Genomic DNA, 25,959 nt, shown 5'->3' with positions numbered 1-25,959 from the left:
GCGCTTCATTGGGGGTAGGCTTTGAACACTTACAAATATTCAAGTATAATACAGTAATAGTAAAGTGCAAAACCTTGCAGCATTCTAAACACGTATAACAAGATACACTAACAGTAGAATAGACATTTGTTTCAATGGTTAAAAATAAACACACTCATAGTAATGTGAAGTCATGTTAACTTAATAATTGTGGTATGATCAGCTGACAGTGGAGTACAGGAAATCAAAAACTCTAGTTAACAGCATTCCTGGAGAAAATAAACCAGAGGATCCATGTGAATTTCCCCTTGGGATTAATAAAGTATCTGTCTGTCTGTGGTTATTTATATTAGGGCAAAGTTAGGTTTGCTTCTTCTTTGGCTGTAACATTTTATACATAGATACTGAAGTCTGCAACTGTATTCACTGAAATAAAATATGACTTGGGTCAGTATCCACTGAATCCTTTGATTCCCAGTAATGGAGATGATCTATGAAATAAGACATAATATTAACGTGGCACCAGTTGCCACACAGCAGGATGCACAGAAGTGAGACTGAATCACTGTGCTGTTTTTAGTCTCAAAATCCATCAAAGTCTTGGTAAAAGTTTAATTTGAGCTAGTGAGTTTAAGTTAACCAACTCTTGTGACTGTTAAGGAATAGGCCTGCCATTAAATGATCTGGCTACAGCTAAACAACAACATTTATTTATATAGCATATTTTCATACAAAAAATGTAGCTCAAAGTGCTTTACATAATGAAGAAAAGAAAAATAAAAGACAAAGTAAGAATTAAAATAAGACAACATTAATTAACACAGAATAAGAGTAAGGTCCGATGGCCAGGGAGGACAGAATAAACAAAAAAAAATATTCCAGACGGCTGGAGAAAAAAATAAAATCTGCAGGGGTTCCAGACCATGAGACCGCCCAGTCCCCTCTGGACATTCTACCTCACATAAATGAAACCGTCCTCTTTGTATTTAGGGTTCTCACGGAAGGACTTGATGATGATGGTCATGCAGACTTCTGGCTTTTAATCCATCAATGTTGGAACATCATGATGCTTTGAGTAGATGGTGGTGGTGCAGGCCACCACCACAAAGAAACCGGAAACAGAAACAGAAGAGAGAGTAGGTGTTAGTACGGATTTTAGAGCCACCATGAATAGTTATTGTAATGAATTGAATATGCAGAGTATCAGGATTAAATTAAAGTGAAGTTACGAGAAGGCCATGTTAAAATAATGTGTTTTCAGCAGTTTTTTAAAGTGCTCCACTGTATTAGGCTGGCGAATTCCAATTGGTAAGCTATTCCAGATTTTAGGTGTATAACAGCAGAAGGCCGCCTCACCACTTCTTTTAAGTTTTGCTCTTGGAATTCTAAGGAGACACTCATTTGAGGATCTAAGGTTACGATTTGGAATATAGTGTGTCAGACATTCTGATATATAAGATGGAGCGAGATTATTTAAGGCTTTATAAACCATAAGCAGAATTTTTTTTTTTTTTTTTTTTATTGTAATCATTCCATACATATGGATCAATTTTTACAAAAAATAGGATTGAAAGCAAATCAAACCCCACCCCTGAGAAGGAGAGCATGGCCAAAGGAGTAATACTTAAGGCTTGTAAACATGCCTAAATTATTGAGTTTAATAGGGCAAAAAAGATAAATGGAGAAGGAAAAGAAAATTCTTCTTATTCTAAAATATTATTGATGAAATCTTGCCAGGTTTTGAAAAAATTCTGTACAGATCCCCTAACTGAGAATTTGATTTTTTCCAATTTCAAATAATATAAAACATCGGTTTTCCACTGACTTATTAGAGGAGAGTTAGGATTCTTCCAATTTAATAAAATCAGTCTGCGTGCCAAAAGTGTAGTGAATACAATCGCAGTTTGCTTGTCCTTATCTATTTCAAATCCATCTGGAAGAACACCAAACACAGCTATTAGTGGGTTAGGAGGGATTGTGACACCAAGGCTGTCTGAAAGACACTTAAAAATTTTGGTCCAAAATGAAGTTAATTTGGTGCAAGCCCAAAACATGTGACCCAGTGAGGCAGGAGCTTGGCTGCAGCGTTCACAGGTTGGATCTTGCCCTGGTAACATTTTGGGTAGTTTTAAGTGAGACAGATGAGCTCGATATATAATTTTGAGTTGAATAATTCTATGCTTTGTGCATATGGAGCTCGAGTGAATTCTCTGCATTGCTACCTTCCACTCCTTTTCTGATATATTAATTAGATCTTTTTCCCCATTGTCCTCTTGGATCTTTAAAAGGAAGGGACTCTAATAAAATTTAATAAATAGCAGAAATGGTGTCTAAGACCTCAAGGTTGAGCAGTATTTTTTCTAGCATGGTGGAGGGTACGAGATGAGGAAAATCGGGCAGGTTCTGTTTGACAAAGTTTCTAATTTGAAGATAGTGAAAGAAATGTGTAGCTGGAAGGTTAAATTTGGAATGTAATTGTTCAAAGGATGCAAAGATATTGTCTATATAAAGATCTATGAGCAATTTAATCCCAAATCTTTTCCAGATATTAAAAACTGGATATGTTTGCGAGGGTTGAAAGAGGTGGTTCTCTTGCAGGGGTGCCACAGATAGAAAGCAATTTAAGATGGAAAACCTTCTAATTTGGTTCCATGTTCTGAGTGAGTGAAGCACAATTGGGTTATTAGTACAGTATATTTGCGATAACTTGCATTTATTGGAGCGCAGAGCAGGGAATATAAAGAAGTGCTGCAGGATTTTACTTCTATTGCGGACCAGGCCTGTGTATGTTCATTTATTTGTGTCCAGGTTTTTATGGCTTGTATGTTTGCTGCCCAGTAATAAAACTGAAAATTAGGTAGAGCCATGCCACCTTCTGCCTGAGGTCTTTGTAGGGTTGCTCTTCGAATACGTGAATGTTTTGAGTTCCAAATAAATGAGGTTATGGTTGAATTTAATTGCTTAAAAAATGATTTATTGATATATATTGGGATGTTTTGGGAAAAAAAAAAAAAAAAAGAAGCTTAGGAAGGATATTCATCTTAACGTTAATTCTTCTGTCTAGAGTGAGATGAAGGGTTGACCATCTATGCAAGTCTTGCTTAATTTTTTCCATACAGACGGCGACATTTTGTTGATAAAGAGCTTTATGTTTACTTGTGATATTTACCCCTAGGTAGGGGTGGGCAGTATGACCAAAATTCTCTATCACGGTATTTTTCTAAATTATCCCGGTTTCACGGTATTCGACGGTATTTTTTTCCCCATGCATGAGTGGATGTTAACCACATTTTCCACTGCAGTTACTGGCTAAGAATAACCTATTCCACTGTCAAGAGTATTGTACATTGTACAAAAAAAAAACATTTTATTGTGCACACAAGTATTAATACAGTTTTGCATTGCCCCATAAAGTGATAGTTTTCAAGGGGGTGGCACTAATGGAGAAGGTATCACATTGCATGACAGATGCAGTCAAAATATAGAACCTTTTTATTGAACAAATTTTGCAAAAACAAACTATAATTTTGACAACATATTTTCAACCATACAAAGAGGCATTTAGACTTGGTAAAATATCCAGAAGTGCTTGTCAAAAATTGTATTGCACCGAATATGTCTTAGAAAAGGAATAAATAGTAAATATTTTTTGTAAACCAACTACACTTTCTGTTAATGTTAATAATCTATGTCCACTGACATGTTAAAGTGACTTTTTAAACAACTTTATCATCATTAAACTGCATAATATTTAAACTAATAAATAATAACAATAAAATAAATAATAGTATTATTACTGATAGTTGCACTATTACTTCAAGACTTCAAGCCCAGGTGCATTACACAGTATTCACCAAATTAAAATAAAATACAACAAGTGCAACTTGGTGATGACATCTTTACCAGCTGAACCATCATTTAGGCAAACTGCATTAATATGGACCTTGCTTCAAGCTAAGCTATACTGGGAAGAAAAAAACAAACTATATGTCGAGAACAAAGTCAACATTTCCACTTTATTCTCGCCGTTTATGTTGAGATTAAAGTCGACATTTCCACTTTATTCTCATAGTTTACTTCATAATTAAAGTAGAATGTCATAAACTAAGCTTCTTCCTAAAATCAATGTTTAATCAATTACTTAATTTACCCCGTCATAAATTAATGCAGCACATTAAATGCTTTGTGTTACGTTCCCCGACCCAGTGGTTAATCACTACGCTTCTTAAGCGATCACCATACAGAATCCATTCACTTCATGATATTCCTGCTTTCTGAAAATTTAGAATGCTAAGATAAATACTTGATATCATTTTCATGATGAAATACATTAAAGCAGGTATTACACATGCACAGTAGTGAGGCGGTAGTGCTGCTCCCTCACCACATGATAAACGTCTTTGTGAAATTAAAACTAGTTATAAACTTAGCCCATGGAGTGTTCAGAACTTTAAAAATATCTTCGTTATACATGTTTAATTATGCCATCCATTCAGAGTTGCGCCCATCTCTGAACGAATCACTTAACACAAAGCATTTAATGTGCTATATAACTTATGATGGGGTTTGAGAAAATCTAGTAAATTAAATATTCATTTTATGATTAAGTTTAGTTTACGATGTTCTACTTTAATGACAAATTACGAGAATAAAGTCAAAAGAATATATTCTCGTCATAAGCGTCAGGATTAAAGTGGAAATGTTGAGAATAAAGTCAAAATGTCGTCACACTATTACACAGTGCCCAGGTACATTACACTGTATTGAAAACAAATAAAACAAGTACAACTTAGCTTGCAGTATTATCCAGTAGTATAGAAACAGTATTTACACATCTGACCTTTTAAAACTAAAGCATCTCCAGGCAACAGATGTGACTGCTTTTTTTCACCGCGCGGCATACCTATGCTACCGCCCACTATTTGGTGGTGTAGCAGTGAAAAAGAGCCCTAGTGCAACAAATCTGTGTTTAGCGGTGTAGCAGTGAAAAAGGTCCCCACTTGAACAGTTTCCCGCTGCGCCACGTTCCGAACGTCGTTTAGGCAATTTAAACCGGTGTTGCGGTATAAGAAAAATCCATATCATAAAAAAAAATAAAAAACGGTTTTCGGTATGAACCGGTATACCGCCCAGCACTACCCCATGGTATTTAAACTAATCTGCTATGGTAAAAGGTAGGGTGTCCAATCTGATATTATATGCTTGTGAATTCACTGGAAAGAGTATACTTTTATTCAAATTAATTCTGAGACCAGAAATCTTTTGAAAATCTGAAAGTGCTGTTAAAACTGCAGGCACAGTGTTTTCTGGGTCTTATATATAAAGACCATATCATCTGCATATAGAGAAATTTGCTGTTCCAGGCCTTCTCGGATAATCCCCTTTATCTGATAAGAATTTCGACAGTGGACCGCCAGTGGTTCAGTGGCAATTGCAAACAGCAGTGGTGACAAGGGGCATCCTTGTCTGATGCCATGTTCTAGTTTAAAGTAGTCTGAACAAATGTTGTCAATACAGACTGGGGCTTCTGGACTGGTATACAGTAGTTTGATCCATGCACAAAAGTTCGGGCCAAACCCAAATTTCTCCAATGTAGTGAAAAGGTAGTTCCATTCAATCATATCAAATGCTTTTTCTGCATCCAATGATAATATCTCTGGGGTGTTTGACTTTGCTGGTGTATATATTACATTAAACAGGCTTTGAAGATTGGAAGATGAGTGTCGGCCTTTAATAAATCCAGTTTGATCTTGTGATATTACCGAAGGCAGCACTTTCTCCATCCTTCTAGCTATGATTTTTGAGAGTATTTTAACATCATTATTCAGGAGTGAAATTGGTCTGTATGATGCACAAGTCCTTATTTTGTTTAGGAAAGACGGTGATTAATGCTTGACGAAAAGTTTGAGGTACAATTTGATTGTGTCTAGCTTCTGTAAATGTTGCCAATAAGAGGGGAGCTAGCTGAGTGGAGAATTTCTTATAAAATTCTATAGGGTAGCCATCAGGGCCTGCTGATTTCCGTCCTTGAAGTGACTTTAAAGCATCTGGTAATTCTGATGGGGTCAGAGGTTTATCCAGTTCCACAGCACTAAAAGTATCTATTTGTGGTATCTGTAATGTATCCAGAAATGCATTAGATTGTGTGTTGTCTTCTTTAAACTCAGTAGAATATAAGGTTTTATAGTAGTCTCTAAATGTGTGCATTATATTTTTATGGTCAATGATTTCTTCACCATTAGTGTTAGTGATTACTGGGATTGCATTGCGAACTTGTTGCTTGTGGATTTGTTGAGCTAAAAGCTTATTAGCTTTCTCTCCATGTTCGTAGTAATGATGTCTTGATTTATAAATAAGTTGTTCAGTTTCTTTAGTTGTCAAGATGCTGAGTTCTGTATGCAGAACCTGCCTTTTCCTATGAAGAGCCTCACTTGGACGCCTGGCTTATTCTTCATCTATTCTAGTAATTTAGCTTCTTAGCTCTGACACTTTCTTGGTTTCTAATTTATTTCTGTGGAAAAGATATGAAATAATCTGACCTCTTAAGAAGGCCTTTAGAGTTTCCCAGAGTGTTCCTGTAGAGACCTCTGAGGGTGTGTTTGTCTCTAGGAAGAAGCTAATTTGTTTGGATATAAATTCCGTACAGTTCTCGTCTGTTAATATAAGTGGGTTAAGGCGCCATCTGCGAGGTGAGTGCGGGGGGCATAATGATTTTAGCTCCAAAACTAGAGGTGCATGATCGGAGATAACAATTGTGTCATATTTACAAGATTTAATCGTAGGAAAGAAATTATTATCTATAAAGAAATAATCGATTCTTGAGTAGCTATGATATACTGGTGAGTAGAACGAATATGTTCTTGAGTTTGGGTTTAGAAACCTCCAGTGGTCTGATAAGTTGTGGTCGGTTACAAACTGTGTAATTGTCTTTGCAGTGTTAGATGTCATCCCCACTGTGGCAAGAGTCCTATCTAAGAGTGGATTTAAAACACAATTAAAGTCCCCAGCCATTATAATTTTATGAGTGTTCACATTGGGAATGGATGCAAATAGATTTTGCATGAATTCCTTATCATCAACATTGGGTGCATAAACATTTATCAAAATCATTTTACAACTAGACAAAGAGCCCGTTTCGACAACGTAAGATGAAACGGGCACGAGTTTGTGTCAGGAGTGTATGAAGAACAAATGATAAGTAACGAAGAAGTTGTTTTGTAATGATTGTAGTCCGCTTTACTCATTACTGTACAGGCTTGTACTGTTAGTTGATGAATTTTCCAGGCCTATAGTATAATATTGAATGATGAATGTTCCAGTACAATATGGAATAGTAATAAGTATAAGCACCACAAACCTGATATAGGTGTATTGAATGAATGCGTAATTGAATCAGAATGCGTAATTAGGCCTCGAGTTGTAGTTGAAATCGCCTTTCAGGCCTCTAGAGCTTTAATCGAATTCGCCTTTCTCTTTGAATTTTTGCGGCCATAAATCCACCGCCTGCCACAATGTTGTGGTTGGATGTTGGTCTCGTAAGGTTTTTCGGCTTTGGACGTGCGCAGAAGGCGACTGCGCATTCGGCTTCGGACGGACATGAGTGAGTGAGTGAGTGAGGAGGCAGGCGAATTATGTATTAAGATTAAATAAGTTGCCCATGACCATCACATATCTCCCTTCAGGATCCGATACTACATCTGATGCTACAAATGGAACTGTTCTATGTATGAGAATTCCCACACCTCTAGTTTTCTTTGCTAGAATGGAACATTTGGCCAGTCCAATCTTTTTGTAGCCAGAATTGATCCTTGCTAAGTAAGTGGGTCTCCTGTAAAAATACTATTTTAGCGTTTAAGCCTGTTAGGTGAGAGCATACTTTTATTCTTTAATTTGTGATTCAGGCCTTTAACATTCCAGCTCACAAAATTAACTGTCTCATCATGGAAACATAGCTTCTGAATTTTTAATGTCATTTTATAGTCTTAACTGGTAATGAGGCAGTTTTAATCTTAATTTCCAATTTCCCCACAAGTTATTGCCATACAGCCTATTGTTGCGTTGATAGTTATAATTATAAGGATTAATAGGATAGATTAGATATAGCCTGCTCTCCTTCTCTCCCCCCCTTATCCCACCCATCACCCCATTGTGCCTCTCCACATGAAGCTAGACCCCACTTCACAATGTCCCAGTCCTCTGACATACCGAGAGACAGAGTACGTCCAAAACAAAACAAGCGCAAACCCAACCCCTCCCCCCGCAGCGGCGTTTGAGAATTAAAAAGTAGAGATATCTATTGCAGCAAAGTTTAAATTCTATCTACCAAAGATATAATCATTAACAGTCTTTAAGCTTAAAATATAATCTTCAGCAATTTTAAAATAATAAGATAATAAAATAATGAACCCTGGGAATGGTGTTAAAATTGGTCTAAGATAAGCAAAGTAAATCCTTATGCAATAATAGAAATAATAATAAACCAAGGGTATGATGTTAAACAGTCTCCTTTAGGGAAGTAAAAAAAAAAACAAAAAAAAACCTACTTTAATTACATCCAAACACTCACATCTATAACTTCACCACACTCACGTCTATAACTAATTAAAACATAAACTTATAACGTCCAAGTAAAGAAAAGGATGTATGATTATAATACCCATATCTTTACAAGTGGATCAGAGAGCAGGTGATAGCTCCTTGCCATGCCATGACAGGATACGGCTCATTATTGTCTTTCAAAAGAGTGTCGAGAACAGCTTCTTGAATCCTCACAGGTGGCGCAGTGGTAGTGCTGCTGCTTTGCAGTAAGGAGACTGTGGAAGATTGTGGGTTCGCTTCCCGGTTCCTCCCTGTGTGGATAGCGCTTTGAGTACTGAGAAAAGCGCTATATAAATGTAATGAATTATTACTTTTCAGCTTCCTCCTTGCTTGAAAATACATAAAATTAGCCAGGACCTTCCACTTTTAGTTTGGCGGGATACAAGAGGCTGTATTTGATACCGGCTTTCCGTAACAGCTGTTTAATGTTGAAGAAGGCTGCCTGTTTTGCAGCAGTTAAAGGTGAGAAGTCAGGGAAAATACGGATGAGATTATTTTCAGATATAATCTCTTGCTTGTGCCTGAGAAGTGCCATCACATCAAGTTTACTTCGTAGTCGCTCAAAGCGAACAATAAAAGACCTAGGTTTAAAGGTATTTAAACTGCATATACAATAAACTGCTGCTATCTCAGTATCTGGTTTAAAGTCCTTTCCAGTTATTTTAGAGAGTAATTCTACTACAAATTTCACTGGGTTTATACTTTCTTGTTTCTCAGGTAGACCTTCAATTCTAATTCTATTTCTTCTGCACCCATCCTCCAGGGCTGCAAGTCTTGTCTCCGAGTTTTTTGCATTCAGAATTCACAGCTGTAGCTTTTTCGTCGGCGTTAGATGCCAATTGTTCCGCTGTTTCAATTCGAGCCGTGAATGCCAGCTTAACATCATCCAGCTGATTGGTAATATCATCCAGCTGACCGGCAAGTTTTTTCAGTTTGGATCTATTTTCTTCAATGTGTTCCTCTATTTTCCCCACTATACCTTTTAAAGGTCGAATCAAAACGATTAAATAGACGCATTTCCCGGTCTTTGTTATCCTTCTTAAGCCCCTTAACACTAGAATTACCAGAGCCTACGAAAAAACTCGTATATCCGGCCCACCTTAAATCGCTTCTTAAATCCGTTCACACCTCTCCGCCAGCATCCTTTGTCCTCTAAATGTGCTGATAAAAGACAAGCTGCCAGCAGCCGGCTATTCCATCCCCCCACCGACTTAGAACATGAGCGAAGTTTTCCCAGCTCACGCCTTGATTGATTATGTGGGAGTGAAGTGGAGTTTTACAGTGGAAATAACAGATCATTATTCTAAAGTAATCTGTGTAAACACATTGTTAAAACAGAAACTTTTTCATATTTTAGTAATAAATGTTACAAAATGTAGTAGGCATAAACTATAGAATATATAAAGCCCGAGTTCCAAAGATCAAATAAACACTTTCACAAAAGCTTCAAGAATGATTCAATAGCTTCTGTGGCGTAGCGTGTTAAGATTTGCCTCTTAGCGCAGAGCAGCTTTTCCTTGCCTCACAGACCTGAGTTCGATTCCCCGCTGGGGATGAAGTGTTGCTTTTTTTTTCTTTTCTTTTAAACCTCAAACGGACATAAAATTTATACATTGGTATGCACTGTCAGTTACTGAGATCGTTATATTTTCATGTGGGATGCTCCTTTTCAAATATTTTTTTAACAATTGAGACTGCAATTAACAGGAACAACTGTCCTTATAACTTATTTTTAAGATCCATAACACACAGACAGACAGAGCACTGCGTAATAGAGAGACAGACAGGCAGAGAAGTCACTAGATATAGAAATAAACAGGGAAGCCACGTGTACTGAAAGAAAAAAAGAACAACATGTGCGTTGTTCCTGACTCTCTAAGTAAGATCGGGGGAGGGGTGATGTTAGAGCGCCTGCGCTTATTCAGTGCAGCAGGGACAACGCACATGTTGTTCTTTTTTTCTTTCAGTACACGTGGCTTCCCTGTTTATTTCTATATCTAGTGACTTCTCTGCCTGTCTGTCTCTCTATTACGCAGTGCTCTGTCTGTCTGTGTGTTATGGATCTTAAAAATAAGTTATAAGGACAGTTGTTCCTGTTAATTGCAGTCTCAATTGTTAAAAAAATATTTGAAAAGGAGCATCCCACATGAAAATATAACGATCTCAGTAACTGACAGTGCATACCAATGTATAAATTTTATGTCCGTTTGAGGTTTAAAAGAAAAGAAAAAAAAGCAACACTTCATCCCCAGCGGGGAATCGAACTCAGGTCTGTGAGGCAAGGAAAAGCTGCTCTGCGCTAAGAGGCAAATCTTAACGCGCTACGCCACAGAAGCTGTTGAATCATTCTTGAAGCTTTTGTGAAAGTGTTTATTTGATCTTTGGAACTCGGGCTTTATATATTCTATAGTTTATGCCTACTACATTTTGTAACATTTATTACTAAAATATGAAAAAGTTTCTGTTTTAACAATGTGTTTACACAGATTACTTTAGAATAATGATCCGTTATTTCCACTGTAAAACTCCACTTCACTCCCACATAATCAATCAAGGCGTGAGCTGGGAAAACTTCGCTCATGTTCTAAGTCGGTGGGGGGATGGAATAGCCGGCTGCTGGCAGCTTGTCTTTTATCAGCACATTTAGAAGACAAAGGATGCTGGCGGAAAGGTGTGAACGGATTTAAGAAGCGATTTAAGGTGGGCCGGATATACGAGTTTTTTCGTAGGCTCTGGTAATTCTAGTGTTAAGCTCATTTATGGCTTTGGATGTGGCAGTCGCCAGTGTAGCGATCATCTCTTTGAGTTCGGACAGGTCGCTTCGGCTTTCATACTCCGTGGGTGGAATTGCCGCTCCTATTACTGCCGATGCTTTGGGCTAGCGAGGAGTACATGAGAGCACGTACTGCAGGGCCTTTTCTAGTTTCGATTGATCTTCTTCTGAAATCGGCGATCCATCGTGACTTGCATCACTTGCATCTTCGCTCCCATTTTCGCTCTCGACTGGAGACGATGCGGTGGAGCGAGGTCCTAGGAAGTCTGCGCATTCGTCTGCCAGTTCCAGGTCTGTCTCCGAGAGGCCGTACCTCGCACTTGGGCTTGATGTCTGTCTAGACTTTGATGTAGTTTTAAGTTTCTTTTCTGGTTCTTTCTGACCTCTCTTCTTGTTACTCATGTTTATATATTGTAGTGGAAGCTCCTCGGGTCGGGTAAATACAGGATATCTCTAAATAATAAGAAATACGTGAGAAAATAAAGCCGCTGCTAACGGAGCTCCGCTTCAGACGTCCATCTCCTGTAACGGACGAGACCAACTCCTCATAAGTAGAATTTTAAAGTCAATTCTGAATGACACAGGTAACCAGTGTAGTGACACCAAAATTGGAGAAATGTGCTCGGATTTTCTTTTCCTAGTTAGGATTCTAGGAGCTGCTTTCTGCACTAGTTGCAAATGATTTGTCTTTTTTTGGGTAGTCCTGAGAGGAGTGCGTTACAGTAATGTAGTCGACTGAAAACAAACACGTGAACTAATTTCTCGGCATCTTTCAATGACTAGGGGGCTCCGCCTCCTGCTCGCTTCGCTCGCCAACCCCTGGTGTTGGGAAATGACAAAGAGCGTGATGTATGAATGAGATATAGAATAGTGTGAAGGTGTAGATGATGCATATAGAAAGCAAACAATAAAGTGTGTGGCACAGTGTAAAGGTTTATTGGAAAATTTCTTTGTACACAACATTAGTAGTAAAGATGGTGTATTGTCCTTGAATGAGTTTTCCTTGGCATGGACCACTTATAACCTTACCTGTAACGTCAGATGAACGTCGAACTCGTGAGAAGGCCACATAAAGTTGTCCATGTCCAACAACGGGTTCAGAGAGGTAGATGCCAACGTTGTCCATGGTTTGTACTTGTGATTTGTTGATGGTCATGGCAAATGCAGGGTTAATGGGGAACTGTCGCCGTTTAAGTGTAAAAGGTAATTCCAGGTCAGAACTTGTAAGGTCAATTCTAGGAATCAGAACAGTATTATTAGCATGTGATCCTTTAAGAACTGTCGCTTGAATAACATTGTGTGTCATGGTGTTGATGACCAAACGTGTGCCATTGTATAAACCCTGTTTAGTGTTAAGGTTTCTTAATAGCATGATTATTGTTCCGTTTTTAAGGCTAAGATTGTGTTGTGTTAATCCGGCTGGGTAAATAGTGTTTAAATATTCTAAGGGGAAATGAAGATGGTCATTGTCGTCATCAGAGTCAACTTTGTCAGAGCTTAGAAAGAGTTGTGTCTCTCCAGGATGTAATGCAATGACTTGGGTATTTATGTGATCCACATTAATATTTTTTGGACATAATATAGTGCGTTGTTTTAAAAGGGGCATTTGGTCTAATGAGATTGCTGTTCCAAATATCTCTGTAACTAAGTCGTCGCAGATAAAGGCTTGAGGAATTGTAATAATATCTGGGTGAAGTCTATCTGTATTGGTGAGTGTACCATCTCCCAGTTGTAATAACCAATTGTTATAATGTGGATCTGGACATCGCATGTTTTGTACTAACTGTATCTTTTGAAAGCAATGCCAATTGTCTGCATATTTTAAGGTGGACTGAACAATAGCTGAGCGCATGGCATGTGGAACAATAGCTAAGCACTGTCTAAAATCTCCTCCTAATAAAAGTACCTTTCCTCCAAAGGGAATATTATTATTCATCAACGTTTGTAGAAGTTTATGAATGGTGTTGAGTAAGTGAGTGGATGCGATTGTACATTCATCAATAATTAACAGTTTTGCAAGACGGATGTCACGTGCAGTGCTACTGTTCATGTTCATAGTGGATACCGATTTGTAGGATCTAATGCAGTTCATAAAGTTTTTACTTTCAGGTACATCGTTAGTTAGAAGCTTCTGTAGATATTCAGGATATGAATGTAAAGGAGGCAGTCTAATTTGACCCTTTTGACAACAACGTGTAAATTCATTACTTGTATTGCCAGTTGTTTCTTCAGGGAAGTTAAGTGAATGACAATGATTGCAAATGACATTCATTAATCCCAATGAATTTTCCTGAATAGTGGACTCATTATTGAACGCGTTGTCAGCGAAGTGGCGCAAGCGTTTAGCAGGTGTCTGGCGTTGATGTCCGTGACATGTATCTTTTGCTTGTGCCGTTTGAGAGGCGCGTCGTTGCATGTCCAGTATTTGGGACATGCTGTTTTGGATCTGTAATCTATTCGCCTGTGCTGTGTGGGAAGTCCGTTGTAGTCTACGTCGTGCATTGTTTGTATCGAGCCTTGCCCGTTTTTGTATGTCGGTCAGTCGAGCTTTCTCTTTTTGGAGCCTTGCCTGCTTGTTTTCCGGCATTTCAGATGCGCGTTGTAGACGTCTGCGTTTATTTATGTTGTGTCTTCGCTGCCGTTTTTGTATGTCTGAGACGCGAGGTGTTTCGTTTTGAACCCATGCCTGTTTCGATGCAGCACTTTGAGACGCGCGTTGCATGCGTCTACGTTCATTGTGTGTGTCCATTTGGGCTCGTCTCTGTAACTGTGTTAGTTGAGCTTTGCGTTTTTGGAGCCGAGACATTTGTTCTTCCGGAGTTTCAGAAGCGCGTTGTAGGCGCCGACGTGTATTTTGTTTTTTCATGCGGGTTCGTGTGTTTGGTCCCGTTATCCGAGCCGTATCGTTTTATACCCGTGATCGTGAATTCATGACTTGTTTGTTCTTCAGCGTGAGAAATATGGATAAGTAATAAGGAGGATCGCACTCACTGTTAATATGGAGCCTTTTCTGCGGTTGAACGGTCAATAGTGCCTCATTGTAATGAGATCCACCTATGCTGCGTAGTGTGAACGTGTTGAGATGACGTATGTTTAATACGGACGGTTCCTTCAGAAATGGGGCTTTGTGTGTCATTTCTTATTTATGTTAGTGTGTTGGTGGGTCTGAATCGTCGTTATTGTGAACGTTTCGTGTGCTATGTCCGTAGTCTGTCCCATTTCGTGTCCAATGGGCTTTGTGTGGCGTTCACGGCTTCTTTTGTTTTGTGTGCTAGGGGCTTGTTGAATCCTCCTCTTTGTGTGTGTCCCGTTTCGTGTGCAATGGGCTTCGTGCGGCGCTGTGTATGGCGCCGGCGTCTGACTCCTTTTTTCTGTGGTCGCGGCTCCTCATTCTTATTTTACGTTGCATTCCATCCGGTTCCCGTTGCTTGGGGGGGGGGGGGGGGTGTGATTTGTGGGGCGCCTGCATAGTACGTCTTTTGCGTCCACGGCCCATGGCCGGACGTCCCTGCGTTTGCTTGGAAGGGGGGGTTGCTTGGAGGGGGGGGGTGTGATTTGTGGGGCGCCTGCGCAGTACGTCTTTTGCGTCCACGGCCCATGGCCGGATGTCCCTGCGTCCATCCGGTTTACCATTCTCGGTTAGTAATGTGGATATGAGGTCTAACTTTTGCTATGTTTCTTAAGTGAAAAGATGCTGTCCTAGTGGTCTGATGAATATTCGTTTTAAAATTAAGGTTACAGTCAACAGTTACCCCTAAGTTTTTATTTTATTTTATTTTTATTTTTTTTTAACCTCCGTCTTGACTTTTAATCCTAATGCATCGAGTTTATTTCTGATAACCTCATTGTATCCATTATTGCCAATCACTAAAATTTCAGTTTTCTCTTTATTTAGCTTGAGAAAATTAGTATTCATCCATTCAGAAATTCAAGTAAGACATTGTGTTAGTGAATCAAGAGAATCGGGGTCATCAGGTGCTATTGATAAATACAGGTGTGTGTCATCAGCATAGCTGTGGTAGCTCACGTTGTGCCCTGAGATAATATGACCTAACAAAAGCATGTAGATTGAGAAGAGCAGCAGACCCAGGATAGAGCCTTGTGGAACATAAGGCGACTTCTAAGAATATTATGATCAATGGTGTCAAATGCAGCACTCAGATCTAGGAGGATGAGAACAGATAAATGGCCTCTGTCAGCATTTACGCACAAGTCATTTACTACTTTAACGAGTGCAGTTTCTGTGCTGTGATTTGTTCTAAAACCTGACTGAAATTTATCAAGAATAGCATGTTTATTGAGGTGGTCATTAAAAACTGCATAACGACTGCCTTCTCTAGAATTTTACGTAAGAAAGGCAGTTTAGAGATGGGTCTAAAATTTTCAAAAGCAGAGGGGTTAAGGTTATTTTTCTTGAGTAGGGGTTTAACTACAGCAGTCTTAAGACAGTCTGGGAAGACCCCCGTATCTAATGATGAATTTACTATGTCAAGAATATTATCAATTAGCATGCCTGATACTTCTTTGAAAAAACTTGTTGGTATTGGGTCAAGAACGCTGGTGGAGGGTTTCAGTTGAGAAATTATTCTATGTAAATCTATCCTGGTGAAAGAATTTAATTTGTTTATAACGGAATACTGGGGCTTAGGAGGATCCGTGTTGGGGAGATATACTATGTTATTTCTAATATCATTAATTTTTTGATTGAAAAATACAGCAATAGCCTCACAGCTTTTAGTGGAAGTATTTTGGAGGCATTCCTTTGCATTACCGGGGTTTAGCAGACAATCAATCGTAGAGAATTAGACTCTGGGATTACTAGCATCGTTATTTATAATCTTCGAGAAATAGCAGCGCCTCTCAAGACGGACTGTGTTATTGTATTCTGTTATTTTAACCTTCAATATTTCATAGTGGATAGTTAGTTTAGTTTTCCTCCATTTACACTCAGCTCTATGGCATGTTCTCTTTAATTCAGACACTCTTTGGGTCTTCCATGGTATAACAATGCTAGAAGATTTTTTAACTGTCTTTTCAGGTGCAACTACATCAACATTAGCTCTCACTTTAGTATTAAATCTTTCCACCTTACTATTTACATTATCCTCGCTATTATAGTTGGCACTATAAACGGACTGATTGCTTAGAATGTTTGTAAGTTTTAAAGCTGCTGATGAGTCAAAGAAGCGTTTTTTAACAATACGCTTCTCATGAATGTTTTCTATCATTATTTCTATATTAAATAGTAGAAGAAAATGGTCTGATAGACCAGTATCAATGACCTGCTTTACATCAACTTTTAGTCTGTATACATCCATTATATTGGTATAATAAATTGCACAGATCTGCACTGGGTGTGCTAAATTCACCATTTCAGGTTCTTTTAAATATATGTGTGCTGTTCTAGTTAAGGGTTGAACCAGGAGAGGCTTAAGATTAGCACCATCTAGTGGTGAAATTAAACATTCCTATACTTGAGGAACAGCCTGTCGCTGGGCGATGATGTCATAAAGCTGTGCCCCAGAGAGTCAAAACAAAACAGAGAGCACATGTTTGTCTCACTTCCTGCTTTGAACATTCAGTTTGGCTTAAAAGGCATTGTCGGTATGTAGAAATGTTTATAGAAGTTTGATTCTCTGTTTTTGATGCATGTTTGTGAATCTGTTATTATTTAAAGACGTATTTTAAAGGTTCTAGCAACTTTCCGCTGTTATAAGTTTTTCACTGCACTATAAAAGTACTTGTGAGCGTACCTTTTTCAGACTTTGACAGCTTTGCCAGTGCGCATAGATAACGTGTCATTCAAGTGAAGTTATTTATTTATTTTTTATATGTTTGTAAAGAATAAGTAATTCTCACATTATTGTATTTACGATTTATTTGTAGTTTTACCCTATTCCAACTGGCTTCAGTAAAGAAAGCAAACAGAAAACTCTTGTCTGTGTGGTCATTGGAAGGGAGTTTATCTGACTGTCGACTCAGGCAGGGCGCTTGAGGCAGAGGGCAGGACAGTAAAACGACACCTTCAAGCAAGCCAATTTACGGATGTTTTTAGAGCTACGGCGGGGAGCTAGCAATTCAGCAATTAAACGCAAGCAATCGCTTTCAAAGTTATAATGACAGACGTACACTCTAAAGGTGGATCTAAGAAAACAAGATCGAAGGCATCATCTACGTCATCTCAATCTCGCAGTTCATCTGCCAGTATGGCTATCGCTCTTGCTCGAGCAGAAGCTCAGGCCGCTAAAGCTGAAGCAGCGTTCGCTAAAAAGGAGATTGAGCTTAAAATAAAGCAAGCGCATGTTAACGCGTCTCTAGAATCGTTGCAATTAGAGAAGAGAGCAGCAGCTGCAGAGGCAAAAGCTGATGCTTTAGAAACTGTTATGGAGCAAGTAGATCGAAGCAGTTATAAAAAAATAGAGCTGCCAACAGAAGATCCAGTGCGGCGCACAAATGAATACATAGAAGAGCATGCCGTCTTTACAGACGCCCTTCCTATGCCTGTGCTTAGTGGTCCATACTTTGATGATCCTTACAACAGCCATTCAGCACCTCAACATGAATCTACTGTTGACTTTATACATCAGAATAATAAAGAGGAGCATGAATTCACAGAGCTAGATCCTGTTTTACAAGGTGCCAGCCTTTCTGAGCGATATTTTCTTCCTATGGAGAGTACAGCGTGTTCTACTGGGGTCCCAGTCGTGAATGAAGACTTCGCACAACAAACCAGCATCAGTAATGTCTATGTGCCCAAGGTGCTGCAAAAGCCACATTTTACAGATCAAGCTCCTTTGAATGGTTACAACAACAGTGCGACACTTGGGCTAGCAAATAAGAACAACACTCAACCCCAGGCTATTGCTCACAGCTACACAAGACCACATCAGGCACATCCAGATGAGAATACAAATATGTCGGACTTTGTCAGGTTTCTTGCCCGACGTGAACTTATATCTACTGGTCTTATTCAGTTTAATGATCAACCTGAGAATTATAGAGCTTGGAGGGCATCATTCCTGAATGCCATCAGAGGCCTTAACCTTACAGCTAGTGAGGAAATGGATTTGCTGGTGAAGTGGCTAGGCAGTGAGTCGGCAGTACTTATCAAGCGGATAAGAGCTGTTTATATAAATCATCCACAACAAGGGCTCAGAATCGTATGGGACAGACTGCGTGAATGCTATGGTTCTCCAGAAGTTATTGAGAGTTCCTTATTCAAGAGGCTAGAGAGTTTCCCAAAGATTTCAAATAAAGATAATCGCAGACTGAGAGAATTCGGAGACTTGCTCATGGAACTTCAAGCTGCCAAGGCTGATGGTGATCTGTCGGGTCTTTCTTATCTTGACACACCTCGTGGAATCAACCCACTAGTACAGAAGTTGCCATTCTATCTGCAAGAGAAGTGGCTCACCACTGGCTCTAGATATAAAGAAAATCATGGAGTGTCTTACCCACCATTCAGTTTCTTTGTGAATTTTGTAAGTCAACAAGCAAGGATGCGGAATGATCCAAGCTTCATTGTTTCAGCAGCTCATGATGAGCCATGGGGACAGATTAGACAGACACAAAAGCACAATTCTCAGAAAGTCGTTGCAGTTCATAAAACAGAGGTCTCTTCTCAAAGCACACCTGCTGAACTTTCAACAAAGACTAAAGCAGATCCAGCAAAACAGTGCCCACTCCATAACAAACCTCACCCCCTTCCTAAGTGCCGTGGATTTAGGGAGAAGCCCCTTGAAGAAAGGAAGGCTTTCTTAAAGCAACATGGGATTTGTTACAAATGCTGCAAGTCTGCAGTTCATGTGGCTAAGAACTGTAATGATGCCACCAAGTGCACAGAGTGTGAAAGTGAGGGTCACATCTCAGCACTGCATCCAGGACCAGCTCCATGGTTGTCTATGTCACAAACTACCACACCACAGTATGGTGGGGAGAAAAATGATAGTCCTAGTGAAGCCTACATTACTTCTGCTTGTACTAGGGTTTGTAGAGAGAATCAACCAAGACGCTCATGTTCCAAGATCTGCCTTGTAAAAGTGAGTCCGGAGGGTCGCTCACAGGAAGCTGTTTTCCTCTATGCAGTATTGGATGATCAGAGCAACAGGTCCCTTGTAAGGTCAGAGTTCTTTGATCTCTTCGGCATATCGGGATCCATTTCTTCATACACCTTGAAGACATGCGCTGGAACTGTTGAATCACAAGGTAGGCAGGCACACGGCTTCCAAATTGAGTCAATAGATGGAAGTATCATTCTTTCGCTACCAATAATGATTGAGTGCAATGACATTCCAAATAATCGATCTGAAATTCCAACCCCAGAAGTAGCGCTAAACCACCCACACTTGAGACACCTGGCGAAGTGGATACCAGAGCTCCACCTACAAGCCCCTATTATGCTTCTATTAGGTAGAGATGTCATTAGGCTCCATAAAGTACGTAAGCAAGTAAATGGACCACATAACGCTCCATATGCACAGAAGTTGGATCTTGGTTGGGTGATCGTGGGAGATGTCTGTATTGGAGATGTTCACAAACCGGACACAGTAAGGGCATACTGCACTAACATCTTAGAGAATGGCCGACCTTCATTCTTTAGGCCCTGCCCCAACCACTGCATTGTTAAAGAGAGATTCTGTGACTGTAAGCTGCCACTGTCCATCCTTCATCGTAAGGTCTGCTCTGCTGAAGAAGTGCAGATGATCTTAGATCAAGACTTATTCCAAAGAACAAGGGACGATGACAAGGTAGCTTATTCTATTGAAGATACACAGTTTTTAAAGATTATGAATCAGAGTGTCTTTCAGAATGAAGAAAATAGCTGGGTAGCTCCATTGCCATTCAAGGTTCCACGGCCACGTCTTCCTGATAACAGGTCTATGGCAGTACAGCGTTTAAAGTCACTACAACACTCCTTTAGAAAGAGTCCTGAAATGAAAACTCATTTTGTTGCCTTCATGGAGAAGATGTTTCAAAATGATCACGCAGAGGTGGCCCCTCAGATAAAACCTGGAGAGCAATGCTGGTACCTACCTTGTTTCGGTGTTTGCCATCCCAAGAAGCCTTCTCAGATCCGAGTAGTTTTTGACTCAAGTGCCCAATTCAAAGGTCTATCATTAAACCAGGTGCTTCTAACGGGTCCAGATCTCAACAACAATCTCATTGGAGTCCTCCTTCGGTTTCGAAGGGATCTCGTTGCCTTTACTGTGGACATACAGCAAATGTTCCATTGCTTTATGGTTCACCCAGATCATCGCAACTTTTTGAGATTCCTTTGGTTCAAAGGTAATGATCCTGAGAATGATGTACTTGATTTTCGCATGAAAGTGCATGTATTTGGAAATAGCCCATCCCCAGCTGTCGCTATTTACTGCCTCAGACGAGCAGCACAGAAAGGTCAACTTGAGTTTGGTGAAGATGCCAGAAAGTTTGTAGAGCAGGATTTCTATATGGATGATGGACTGAAGTCCTTGCCTACTGCAGCAGCAGCAATCGACCTGCTCAAACGAACTCAGGAAATGTTAGCTTGCTCTAATCTCAGGCTTCACAAGTTGTTGTCCAACAGTAGAGAAGTTATGGAAGCCTTTCCACCTGAGGACCATGCCAGCACCCTAAAGGACCTAGATTTGTCAACAGGAACCATACCTATACAACATAGCCTTGGACTACTTTGGGACTTGAATTCAGATTGCTTCATCTTTCAAGTTCATAAAGAAAGAAAACCGTTCACACGACGAGGAGTTCTCTCTGTTGTAAATAGTTTGTATGATCCACTTGGGTTTGTTGCTCCAGTAACAATCCAAGGCAAAGCTCTTCTAAGGGAATTTATTAAGGAGTCATCTGATTGGGATGCACCATTGGCACCTGAAAAGGAGGAGCTGTGGGAGACGTGGAGACTTTCTCTACAAGAATTGCAGTCTCTTCAAATTCCAAGACCATATTCACCTATATCACTGTCTGAAGCAAAGTTTGTAGAGCTCTGTGTCTTCTCGGATGCTTCTGAAGGGGTAGTTGGTGCAGTCGCATATGTGAAGGCCACAGACACCAATGGAAACTATCATGTGGGGTTCATCTCTGGCAAAGCAAGATTAGCCCCGCGTCCTGAACATACTATACCACGACTGGAGCTTTGTGCGGCGGTTATGGCAGTGCAAATGGCAGAAACCATCATAGCAGAAATAGATATTAAGTTTGATGCAGTTACCTTCTACACTGACAGCAAGGTGGTGTTGGGATATATTCATAATGAAAAGCGGAGGTTTTATGTTTACGTGAATAATCGAGTCCAAAGAATCCGGAGAAGTTCGCTTCCAGATCAGTGGCATTATGTGCATACAAAGCATAACCCTGCGGACATTGCAACACGACCTATATCTGCTGCCAGCTTAAAGGATACAATTTGGTTTACTGGACCGGAATTCTTATCTCGACCTGAAATCGTGCCTCCTGTGCAAGAGACATTTGAACTTGTCAATCCAGCTCAAGATTCAGAAGTCCGACCATTAGTTACAGTATGTCGCACGGCAGAATCTGCATGTTTGGGGTCTCAACGCTTCAACCATTTTTCTAGCTGGATTTATCTAACCAGAGCTATGGGTAATCTAATTCAATTTGTTCGTCACTTTAAGCAAGCTCAAAATAAACCTGCTGAGATCTGTAGGAGATGGGATTATCGTGAGTCACTGCTAACACCGGACATACTAGCTCAAAGTGCAGCAGTTGTTATTCGTACAGTTCAAAAGGAAACCTACGCTGATGAGATTGAGTGTCTCAAATCACATAGAAGGCTCTCAAAGAAAAGTCCACTTTGGACTCTGGATCCCTTTATCGATCAAAATGGCCTGTTGAGAGTTGGAGGTCGAGTCATAGAGGCAGGTCTAGAGCTTAATGAGAAAAGGCCACTTATTGTGCCGGGACGACATCATGTAGCAACCCTATTAGTGCGTTACTTCCATGAGCAGACACAACACCAAGGACGTCACTTTACAGAAGGAGCAATCCGGTCAGGTGGCTACTGGATAGTAGGTGTCAAGCGATGTGTTTCTAGCCTTATCTTTAAGTGTGTTATCTGCCGTAAACTCAGAGGGTCCTTTGAAGTACAGAAGATGGCAAACCTTCCACCGGATAGACTCAGCATGGAGCCTCCCTTTACACATGTTGGATTAGATGTGTTTGGGCCTTGGACTATATCAGCACAACGAACAAGAAGCAACCACGGTGAGAGTAAAAGGTGGGCTGTTCTTTTCACCTGTCTAAGTGTCAGAGCTATTCATATCGAGGTCATTGAATCCCTAGACTCTTCCAGTTTCATTAATGCCTTGAGGAGGTTTCTGGCGATTCGAGGTCCAGTGAAGCACATTCGTTCGGACAGAGGAACCAACTTCATTGGTGCCTGCAAGGAACTAGGAATTCCCTCCAATTCTGATGGAATGGCTGTGCAGAAATTTCTTGCAGATCATGGTTGCACTTGGACATTCAATACTCCTCATTCGTCTCATATGGGAGGTGTATGGGAGAGAATGATTGGTATCACACGGAGGATTTTAGATTCAATGTTTGAACAAATGAGGTCTTCCAAATTAACACATGAGGTACTTACCACTTTTCTTGCTGAGGTCACTGTTATTGTGAACAATAGACCGCTGGTGCCTGTGTCAGCTGACCCTTCGGATCCATTCATTCTCACACCTGCCACAATCCTTACTCAGAAAATGGGTTCTTTTCCTCTTCCAGTTGGGGAATTTGGAGAATCTGACTTGTACAAGCAGCAATGGCGTAGGGTACAGAGCCTTGCTAATACCTTCTGGGATAGGTGGCGCAAGCAGTATTTATCTACCCTTCAGTTCCGTAAGAAATGGCAAATTAACCGTCCAGATCTTACGCTTGGAAGTGTGGTCCTTTTGAAAGACTCTCAAACTAAGAGGAATGACTGGCCTTTAGGAATTATAACTGAAGTATACCCTAGTAAGGATGGGAGGGTCCATAAAGTGCAAGTCCGAGTCAATAAATCAGGTGGGGCCAAGATGTTTCTTAGGCCTGTTAATGAGATTGTCTTGCTTCTTCCTTCAAAGGATTTGGGAACAGAAGAGGAAAAAACAAAATAGTGGAATCCTATGGGATACCAGGCGGGGAGTGTGCTGTTCTAGTTAAGGGTTGAACCAGGAGAGGCTTAAGATTAGCACCATCTAGTGCTGTCGCTGGGCGATGATGTCATAAAGCTGTGCCCCAGAGAGTCAAAACAAAACAGAGCACATGTTTGTCTCACTTCCTGCTTTGAACATTCAGTTTGGCTTAAAAGGCATTGTCGGTATGTAGAAATGTTTATAGAAGTTTGATTCTCTGTTTTTGATGCATGTTTGTGAATCTGTTATTATTTAAAGACGTATTTTAAAGGTTCTAGCAACTTTCCGCTGTTATAAGTTTTTCACTGCACTATAAAAGTACTTGTGAGCGTACCTTTTTCAGACTTTGACAGCTTTGCCAGTGCGCATAGATAACGTGTCATTCAAGTGAAGTTATTTATTTATTTTTTATATGTTTGTAAAGAATAAGTAATTCTCACATTATTGTATTTACGATTTATTTGTAGTTTTACCCTATTCCAACTGGCTTCAGTAAAGAAAGCAAACAGAAAACTCTTGTCTGTGTGGTCATTGGAAGGGAGTTTATCTGACTGTCGACTCAGACAGGGCGCTTGAGGCAGAGGGCAGGACAATATGAACAGGTAAACCAGGAGAACTGCATATTAGGTTCAATTACAGACTCAAGGTAAAAACTGTCACATTGACGTTTACTAAAACCTTTTGAGAAATACATCCTTGCAGGACCAAGATTGTCCATTTTTGATACAGTGATTAAAGCTTCTTATTTTCATTTGCTTTTCTCAGGCTTTATGTGCATAACTGAGTGAATGTACCAGCCTGCTTTTAGTCACTTTACTCGGATTTGTCCTTTAAAATGTGCAGCAAAAATTAGGTTTTGATTCAGGAACCTGAACAGTTTAAAAAGATTTTTTTTTTTAACAGCAAACATTTATTTCTTGTAGCAAGACATATGGCAACGTCTTGGTGTTGGATGGAGTGATCCAGTGCACAGAAAGGGATGAGTTCTCTTACCAAGAAATGATTGCAAACCTTCCTCTCTGCAGCCATCCTAACCCAAAGAAGGTACAGCTGGATATACTATTCAGTAGCAAATATGTGCTGATGTTCTGTTTAGATTACAAATAAAACGTGAGTAGGAAATTTTGATTATTTTAATTGAAATAGGTTTAAAGATCTGCTTCAATTCTAAGTAATAGAATCAGGTTAAAAAATGGCAGGTGTAGTGGTTTTTAGACCCCCAAAAAAATTCCCTGCTCATTTGTTTATGTGGGGTATAAGAGAAAGCATACTTCCAGGTAAAGGTACACCACAAGAAATTTGAATTTTTGGCAGACACATTTTTCTGAATCCTGTCTGAATTGGCTGACCAGCTCAGGACACTTAACTACTGATGGGAGTTGTTGTCATTTACATGCTAGAATAGTTTACTGAGGAAATATTTTAATTCTCATAATTTGAAGCCTTTTTCACATCAATAATGATTATAACCTGGGATTCTGAACAGTTTGAATGGAAATGTTTATTTATAAATAAGACTCCCTTTTCATAGAGTTTCCTGAAGAAAAAAAAAAAACTTTAAAAGTGAAAGTTCAGTTCAAAAAAATGAAACGTTAACAGCTTGTAAGTATTCTTTACTCCATTCAGTACTTTGTTTGAACCTTCCATCACAGCCATTACAGCAAGTAGCCCTTTTAGGAAAGTTTCTCTTAATTTTACTCTTTGTAATGGAGCAAGATATGCCCGTTCTTTCCTGCAAAACTTGTCAAGCTGTGCCAGGTTAGTTGGAGAGTTTTGGTGGACATCACCTTTTAGGTTCTGCCACAGATGTTTGATTCACTTTAAGCCAGTCCACTGTTGCCCTGACAGTGTACTTTAGGTCACTGTCCTGTTGAATAACAAACTTCCTTCCCATTTTAAGCTTTCTGACAAAGGAGACCAGTTTTCTTCTAAAATCTGTTCGTAGTGTACAGCATTCATCTTCCTGCCAATCCTGACCAGATTGCCATTCCCTCCTCCTAAAAAGCATCATTTTACAGTCAAGATAGCGTTACCTGGCTGATGTGCACTGTTAGTTTTAAACCACACATACCACTTAATGTTAAATCCAAAAAGTTCCAATTTAGTCTTATCAGACCAGAAGACTTTGCTGCCACAGAAATCTCTGAAGAATCTTTCTTGTGACATTTTGCATTTTTTCTTTCAACGTGCAAGGGACTCTTTCTTTCTGCTCTTTCATAAAGGCCCATTTTGTGCAGCATCTTACATTTGCTGAGTTGTGAACATTTTCTCTAATCACAATCACTGACTCCTGCAACTCAGTAACAGATGGTGTCACAGTACCCTCTCTGACAAGTACAATTCTTTTTGTGACTGGCTAAATTATAGAAGAGTGGCCTGACTTATGCATATTGGTTATAGTTTCACATTTAGTCCACTTCTGTGTGATGGACTGCACTGATCTCCAATGCGCGTTCAGTGCCTTTTGTTCTTTAATTATATCCTTGA

General features: G+C 39.7%; 1 protein-coding gene across 1 annotated transcript in view; it reads left to right on the top strand.

Annotated features, from left to right (window-relative positions):
* srm (spermidine synthase) overlaps positions 1-25,959 on the top strand; it is a 66,357-nt gene that overhangs the window by 6,524 nt on the left and 33,874 nt on the right. The window contains exon 2 of the mRNA XM_028807666.2: positions 24,396-24,516. Within this exon, the coding sequence (XP_028663499.1) occupies positions 24,396-24,516 (121 nt within the window). The remainder of the gene's footprint in view (positions 1-24,395; positions 24,517-25,959) is intronic.

This window comes from Erpetoichthys calabaricus, chromosome 8 (assembly GCF_900747795.2).
Source record: "Erpetoichthys calabaricus chromosome 8, fErpCal1.3, whole genome shotgun sequence".
In the NCBI taxonomy this organism is placed as follows: domain Eukaryota; kingdom Metazoa; phylum Chordata; class Cladistia; order Polypteriformes; family Polypteridae; genus Erpetoichthys; species Erpetoichthys calabaricus.
The sequence above is the reverse complement of the archived record's forward strand: the minus strand, read 5'-3'. Positions and strand labels throughout refer to the sequence as shown.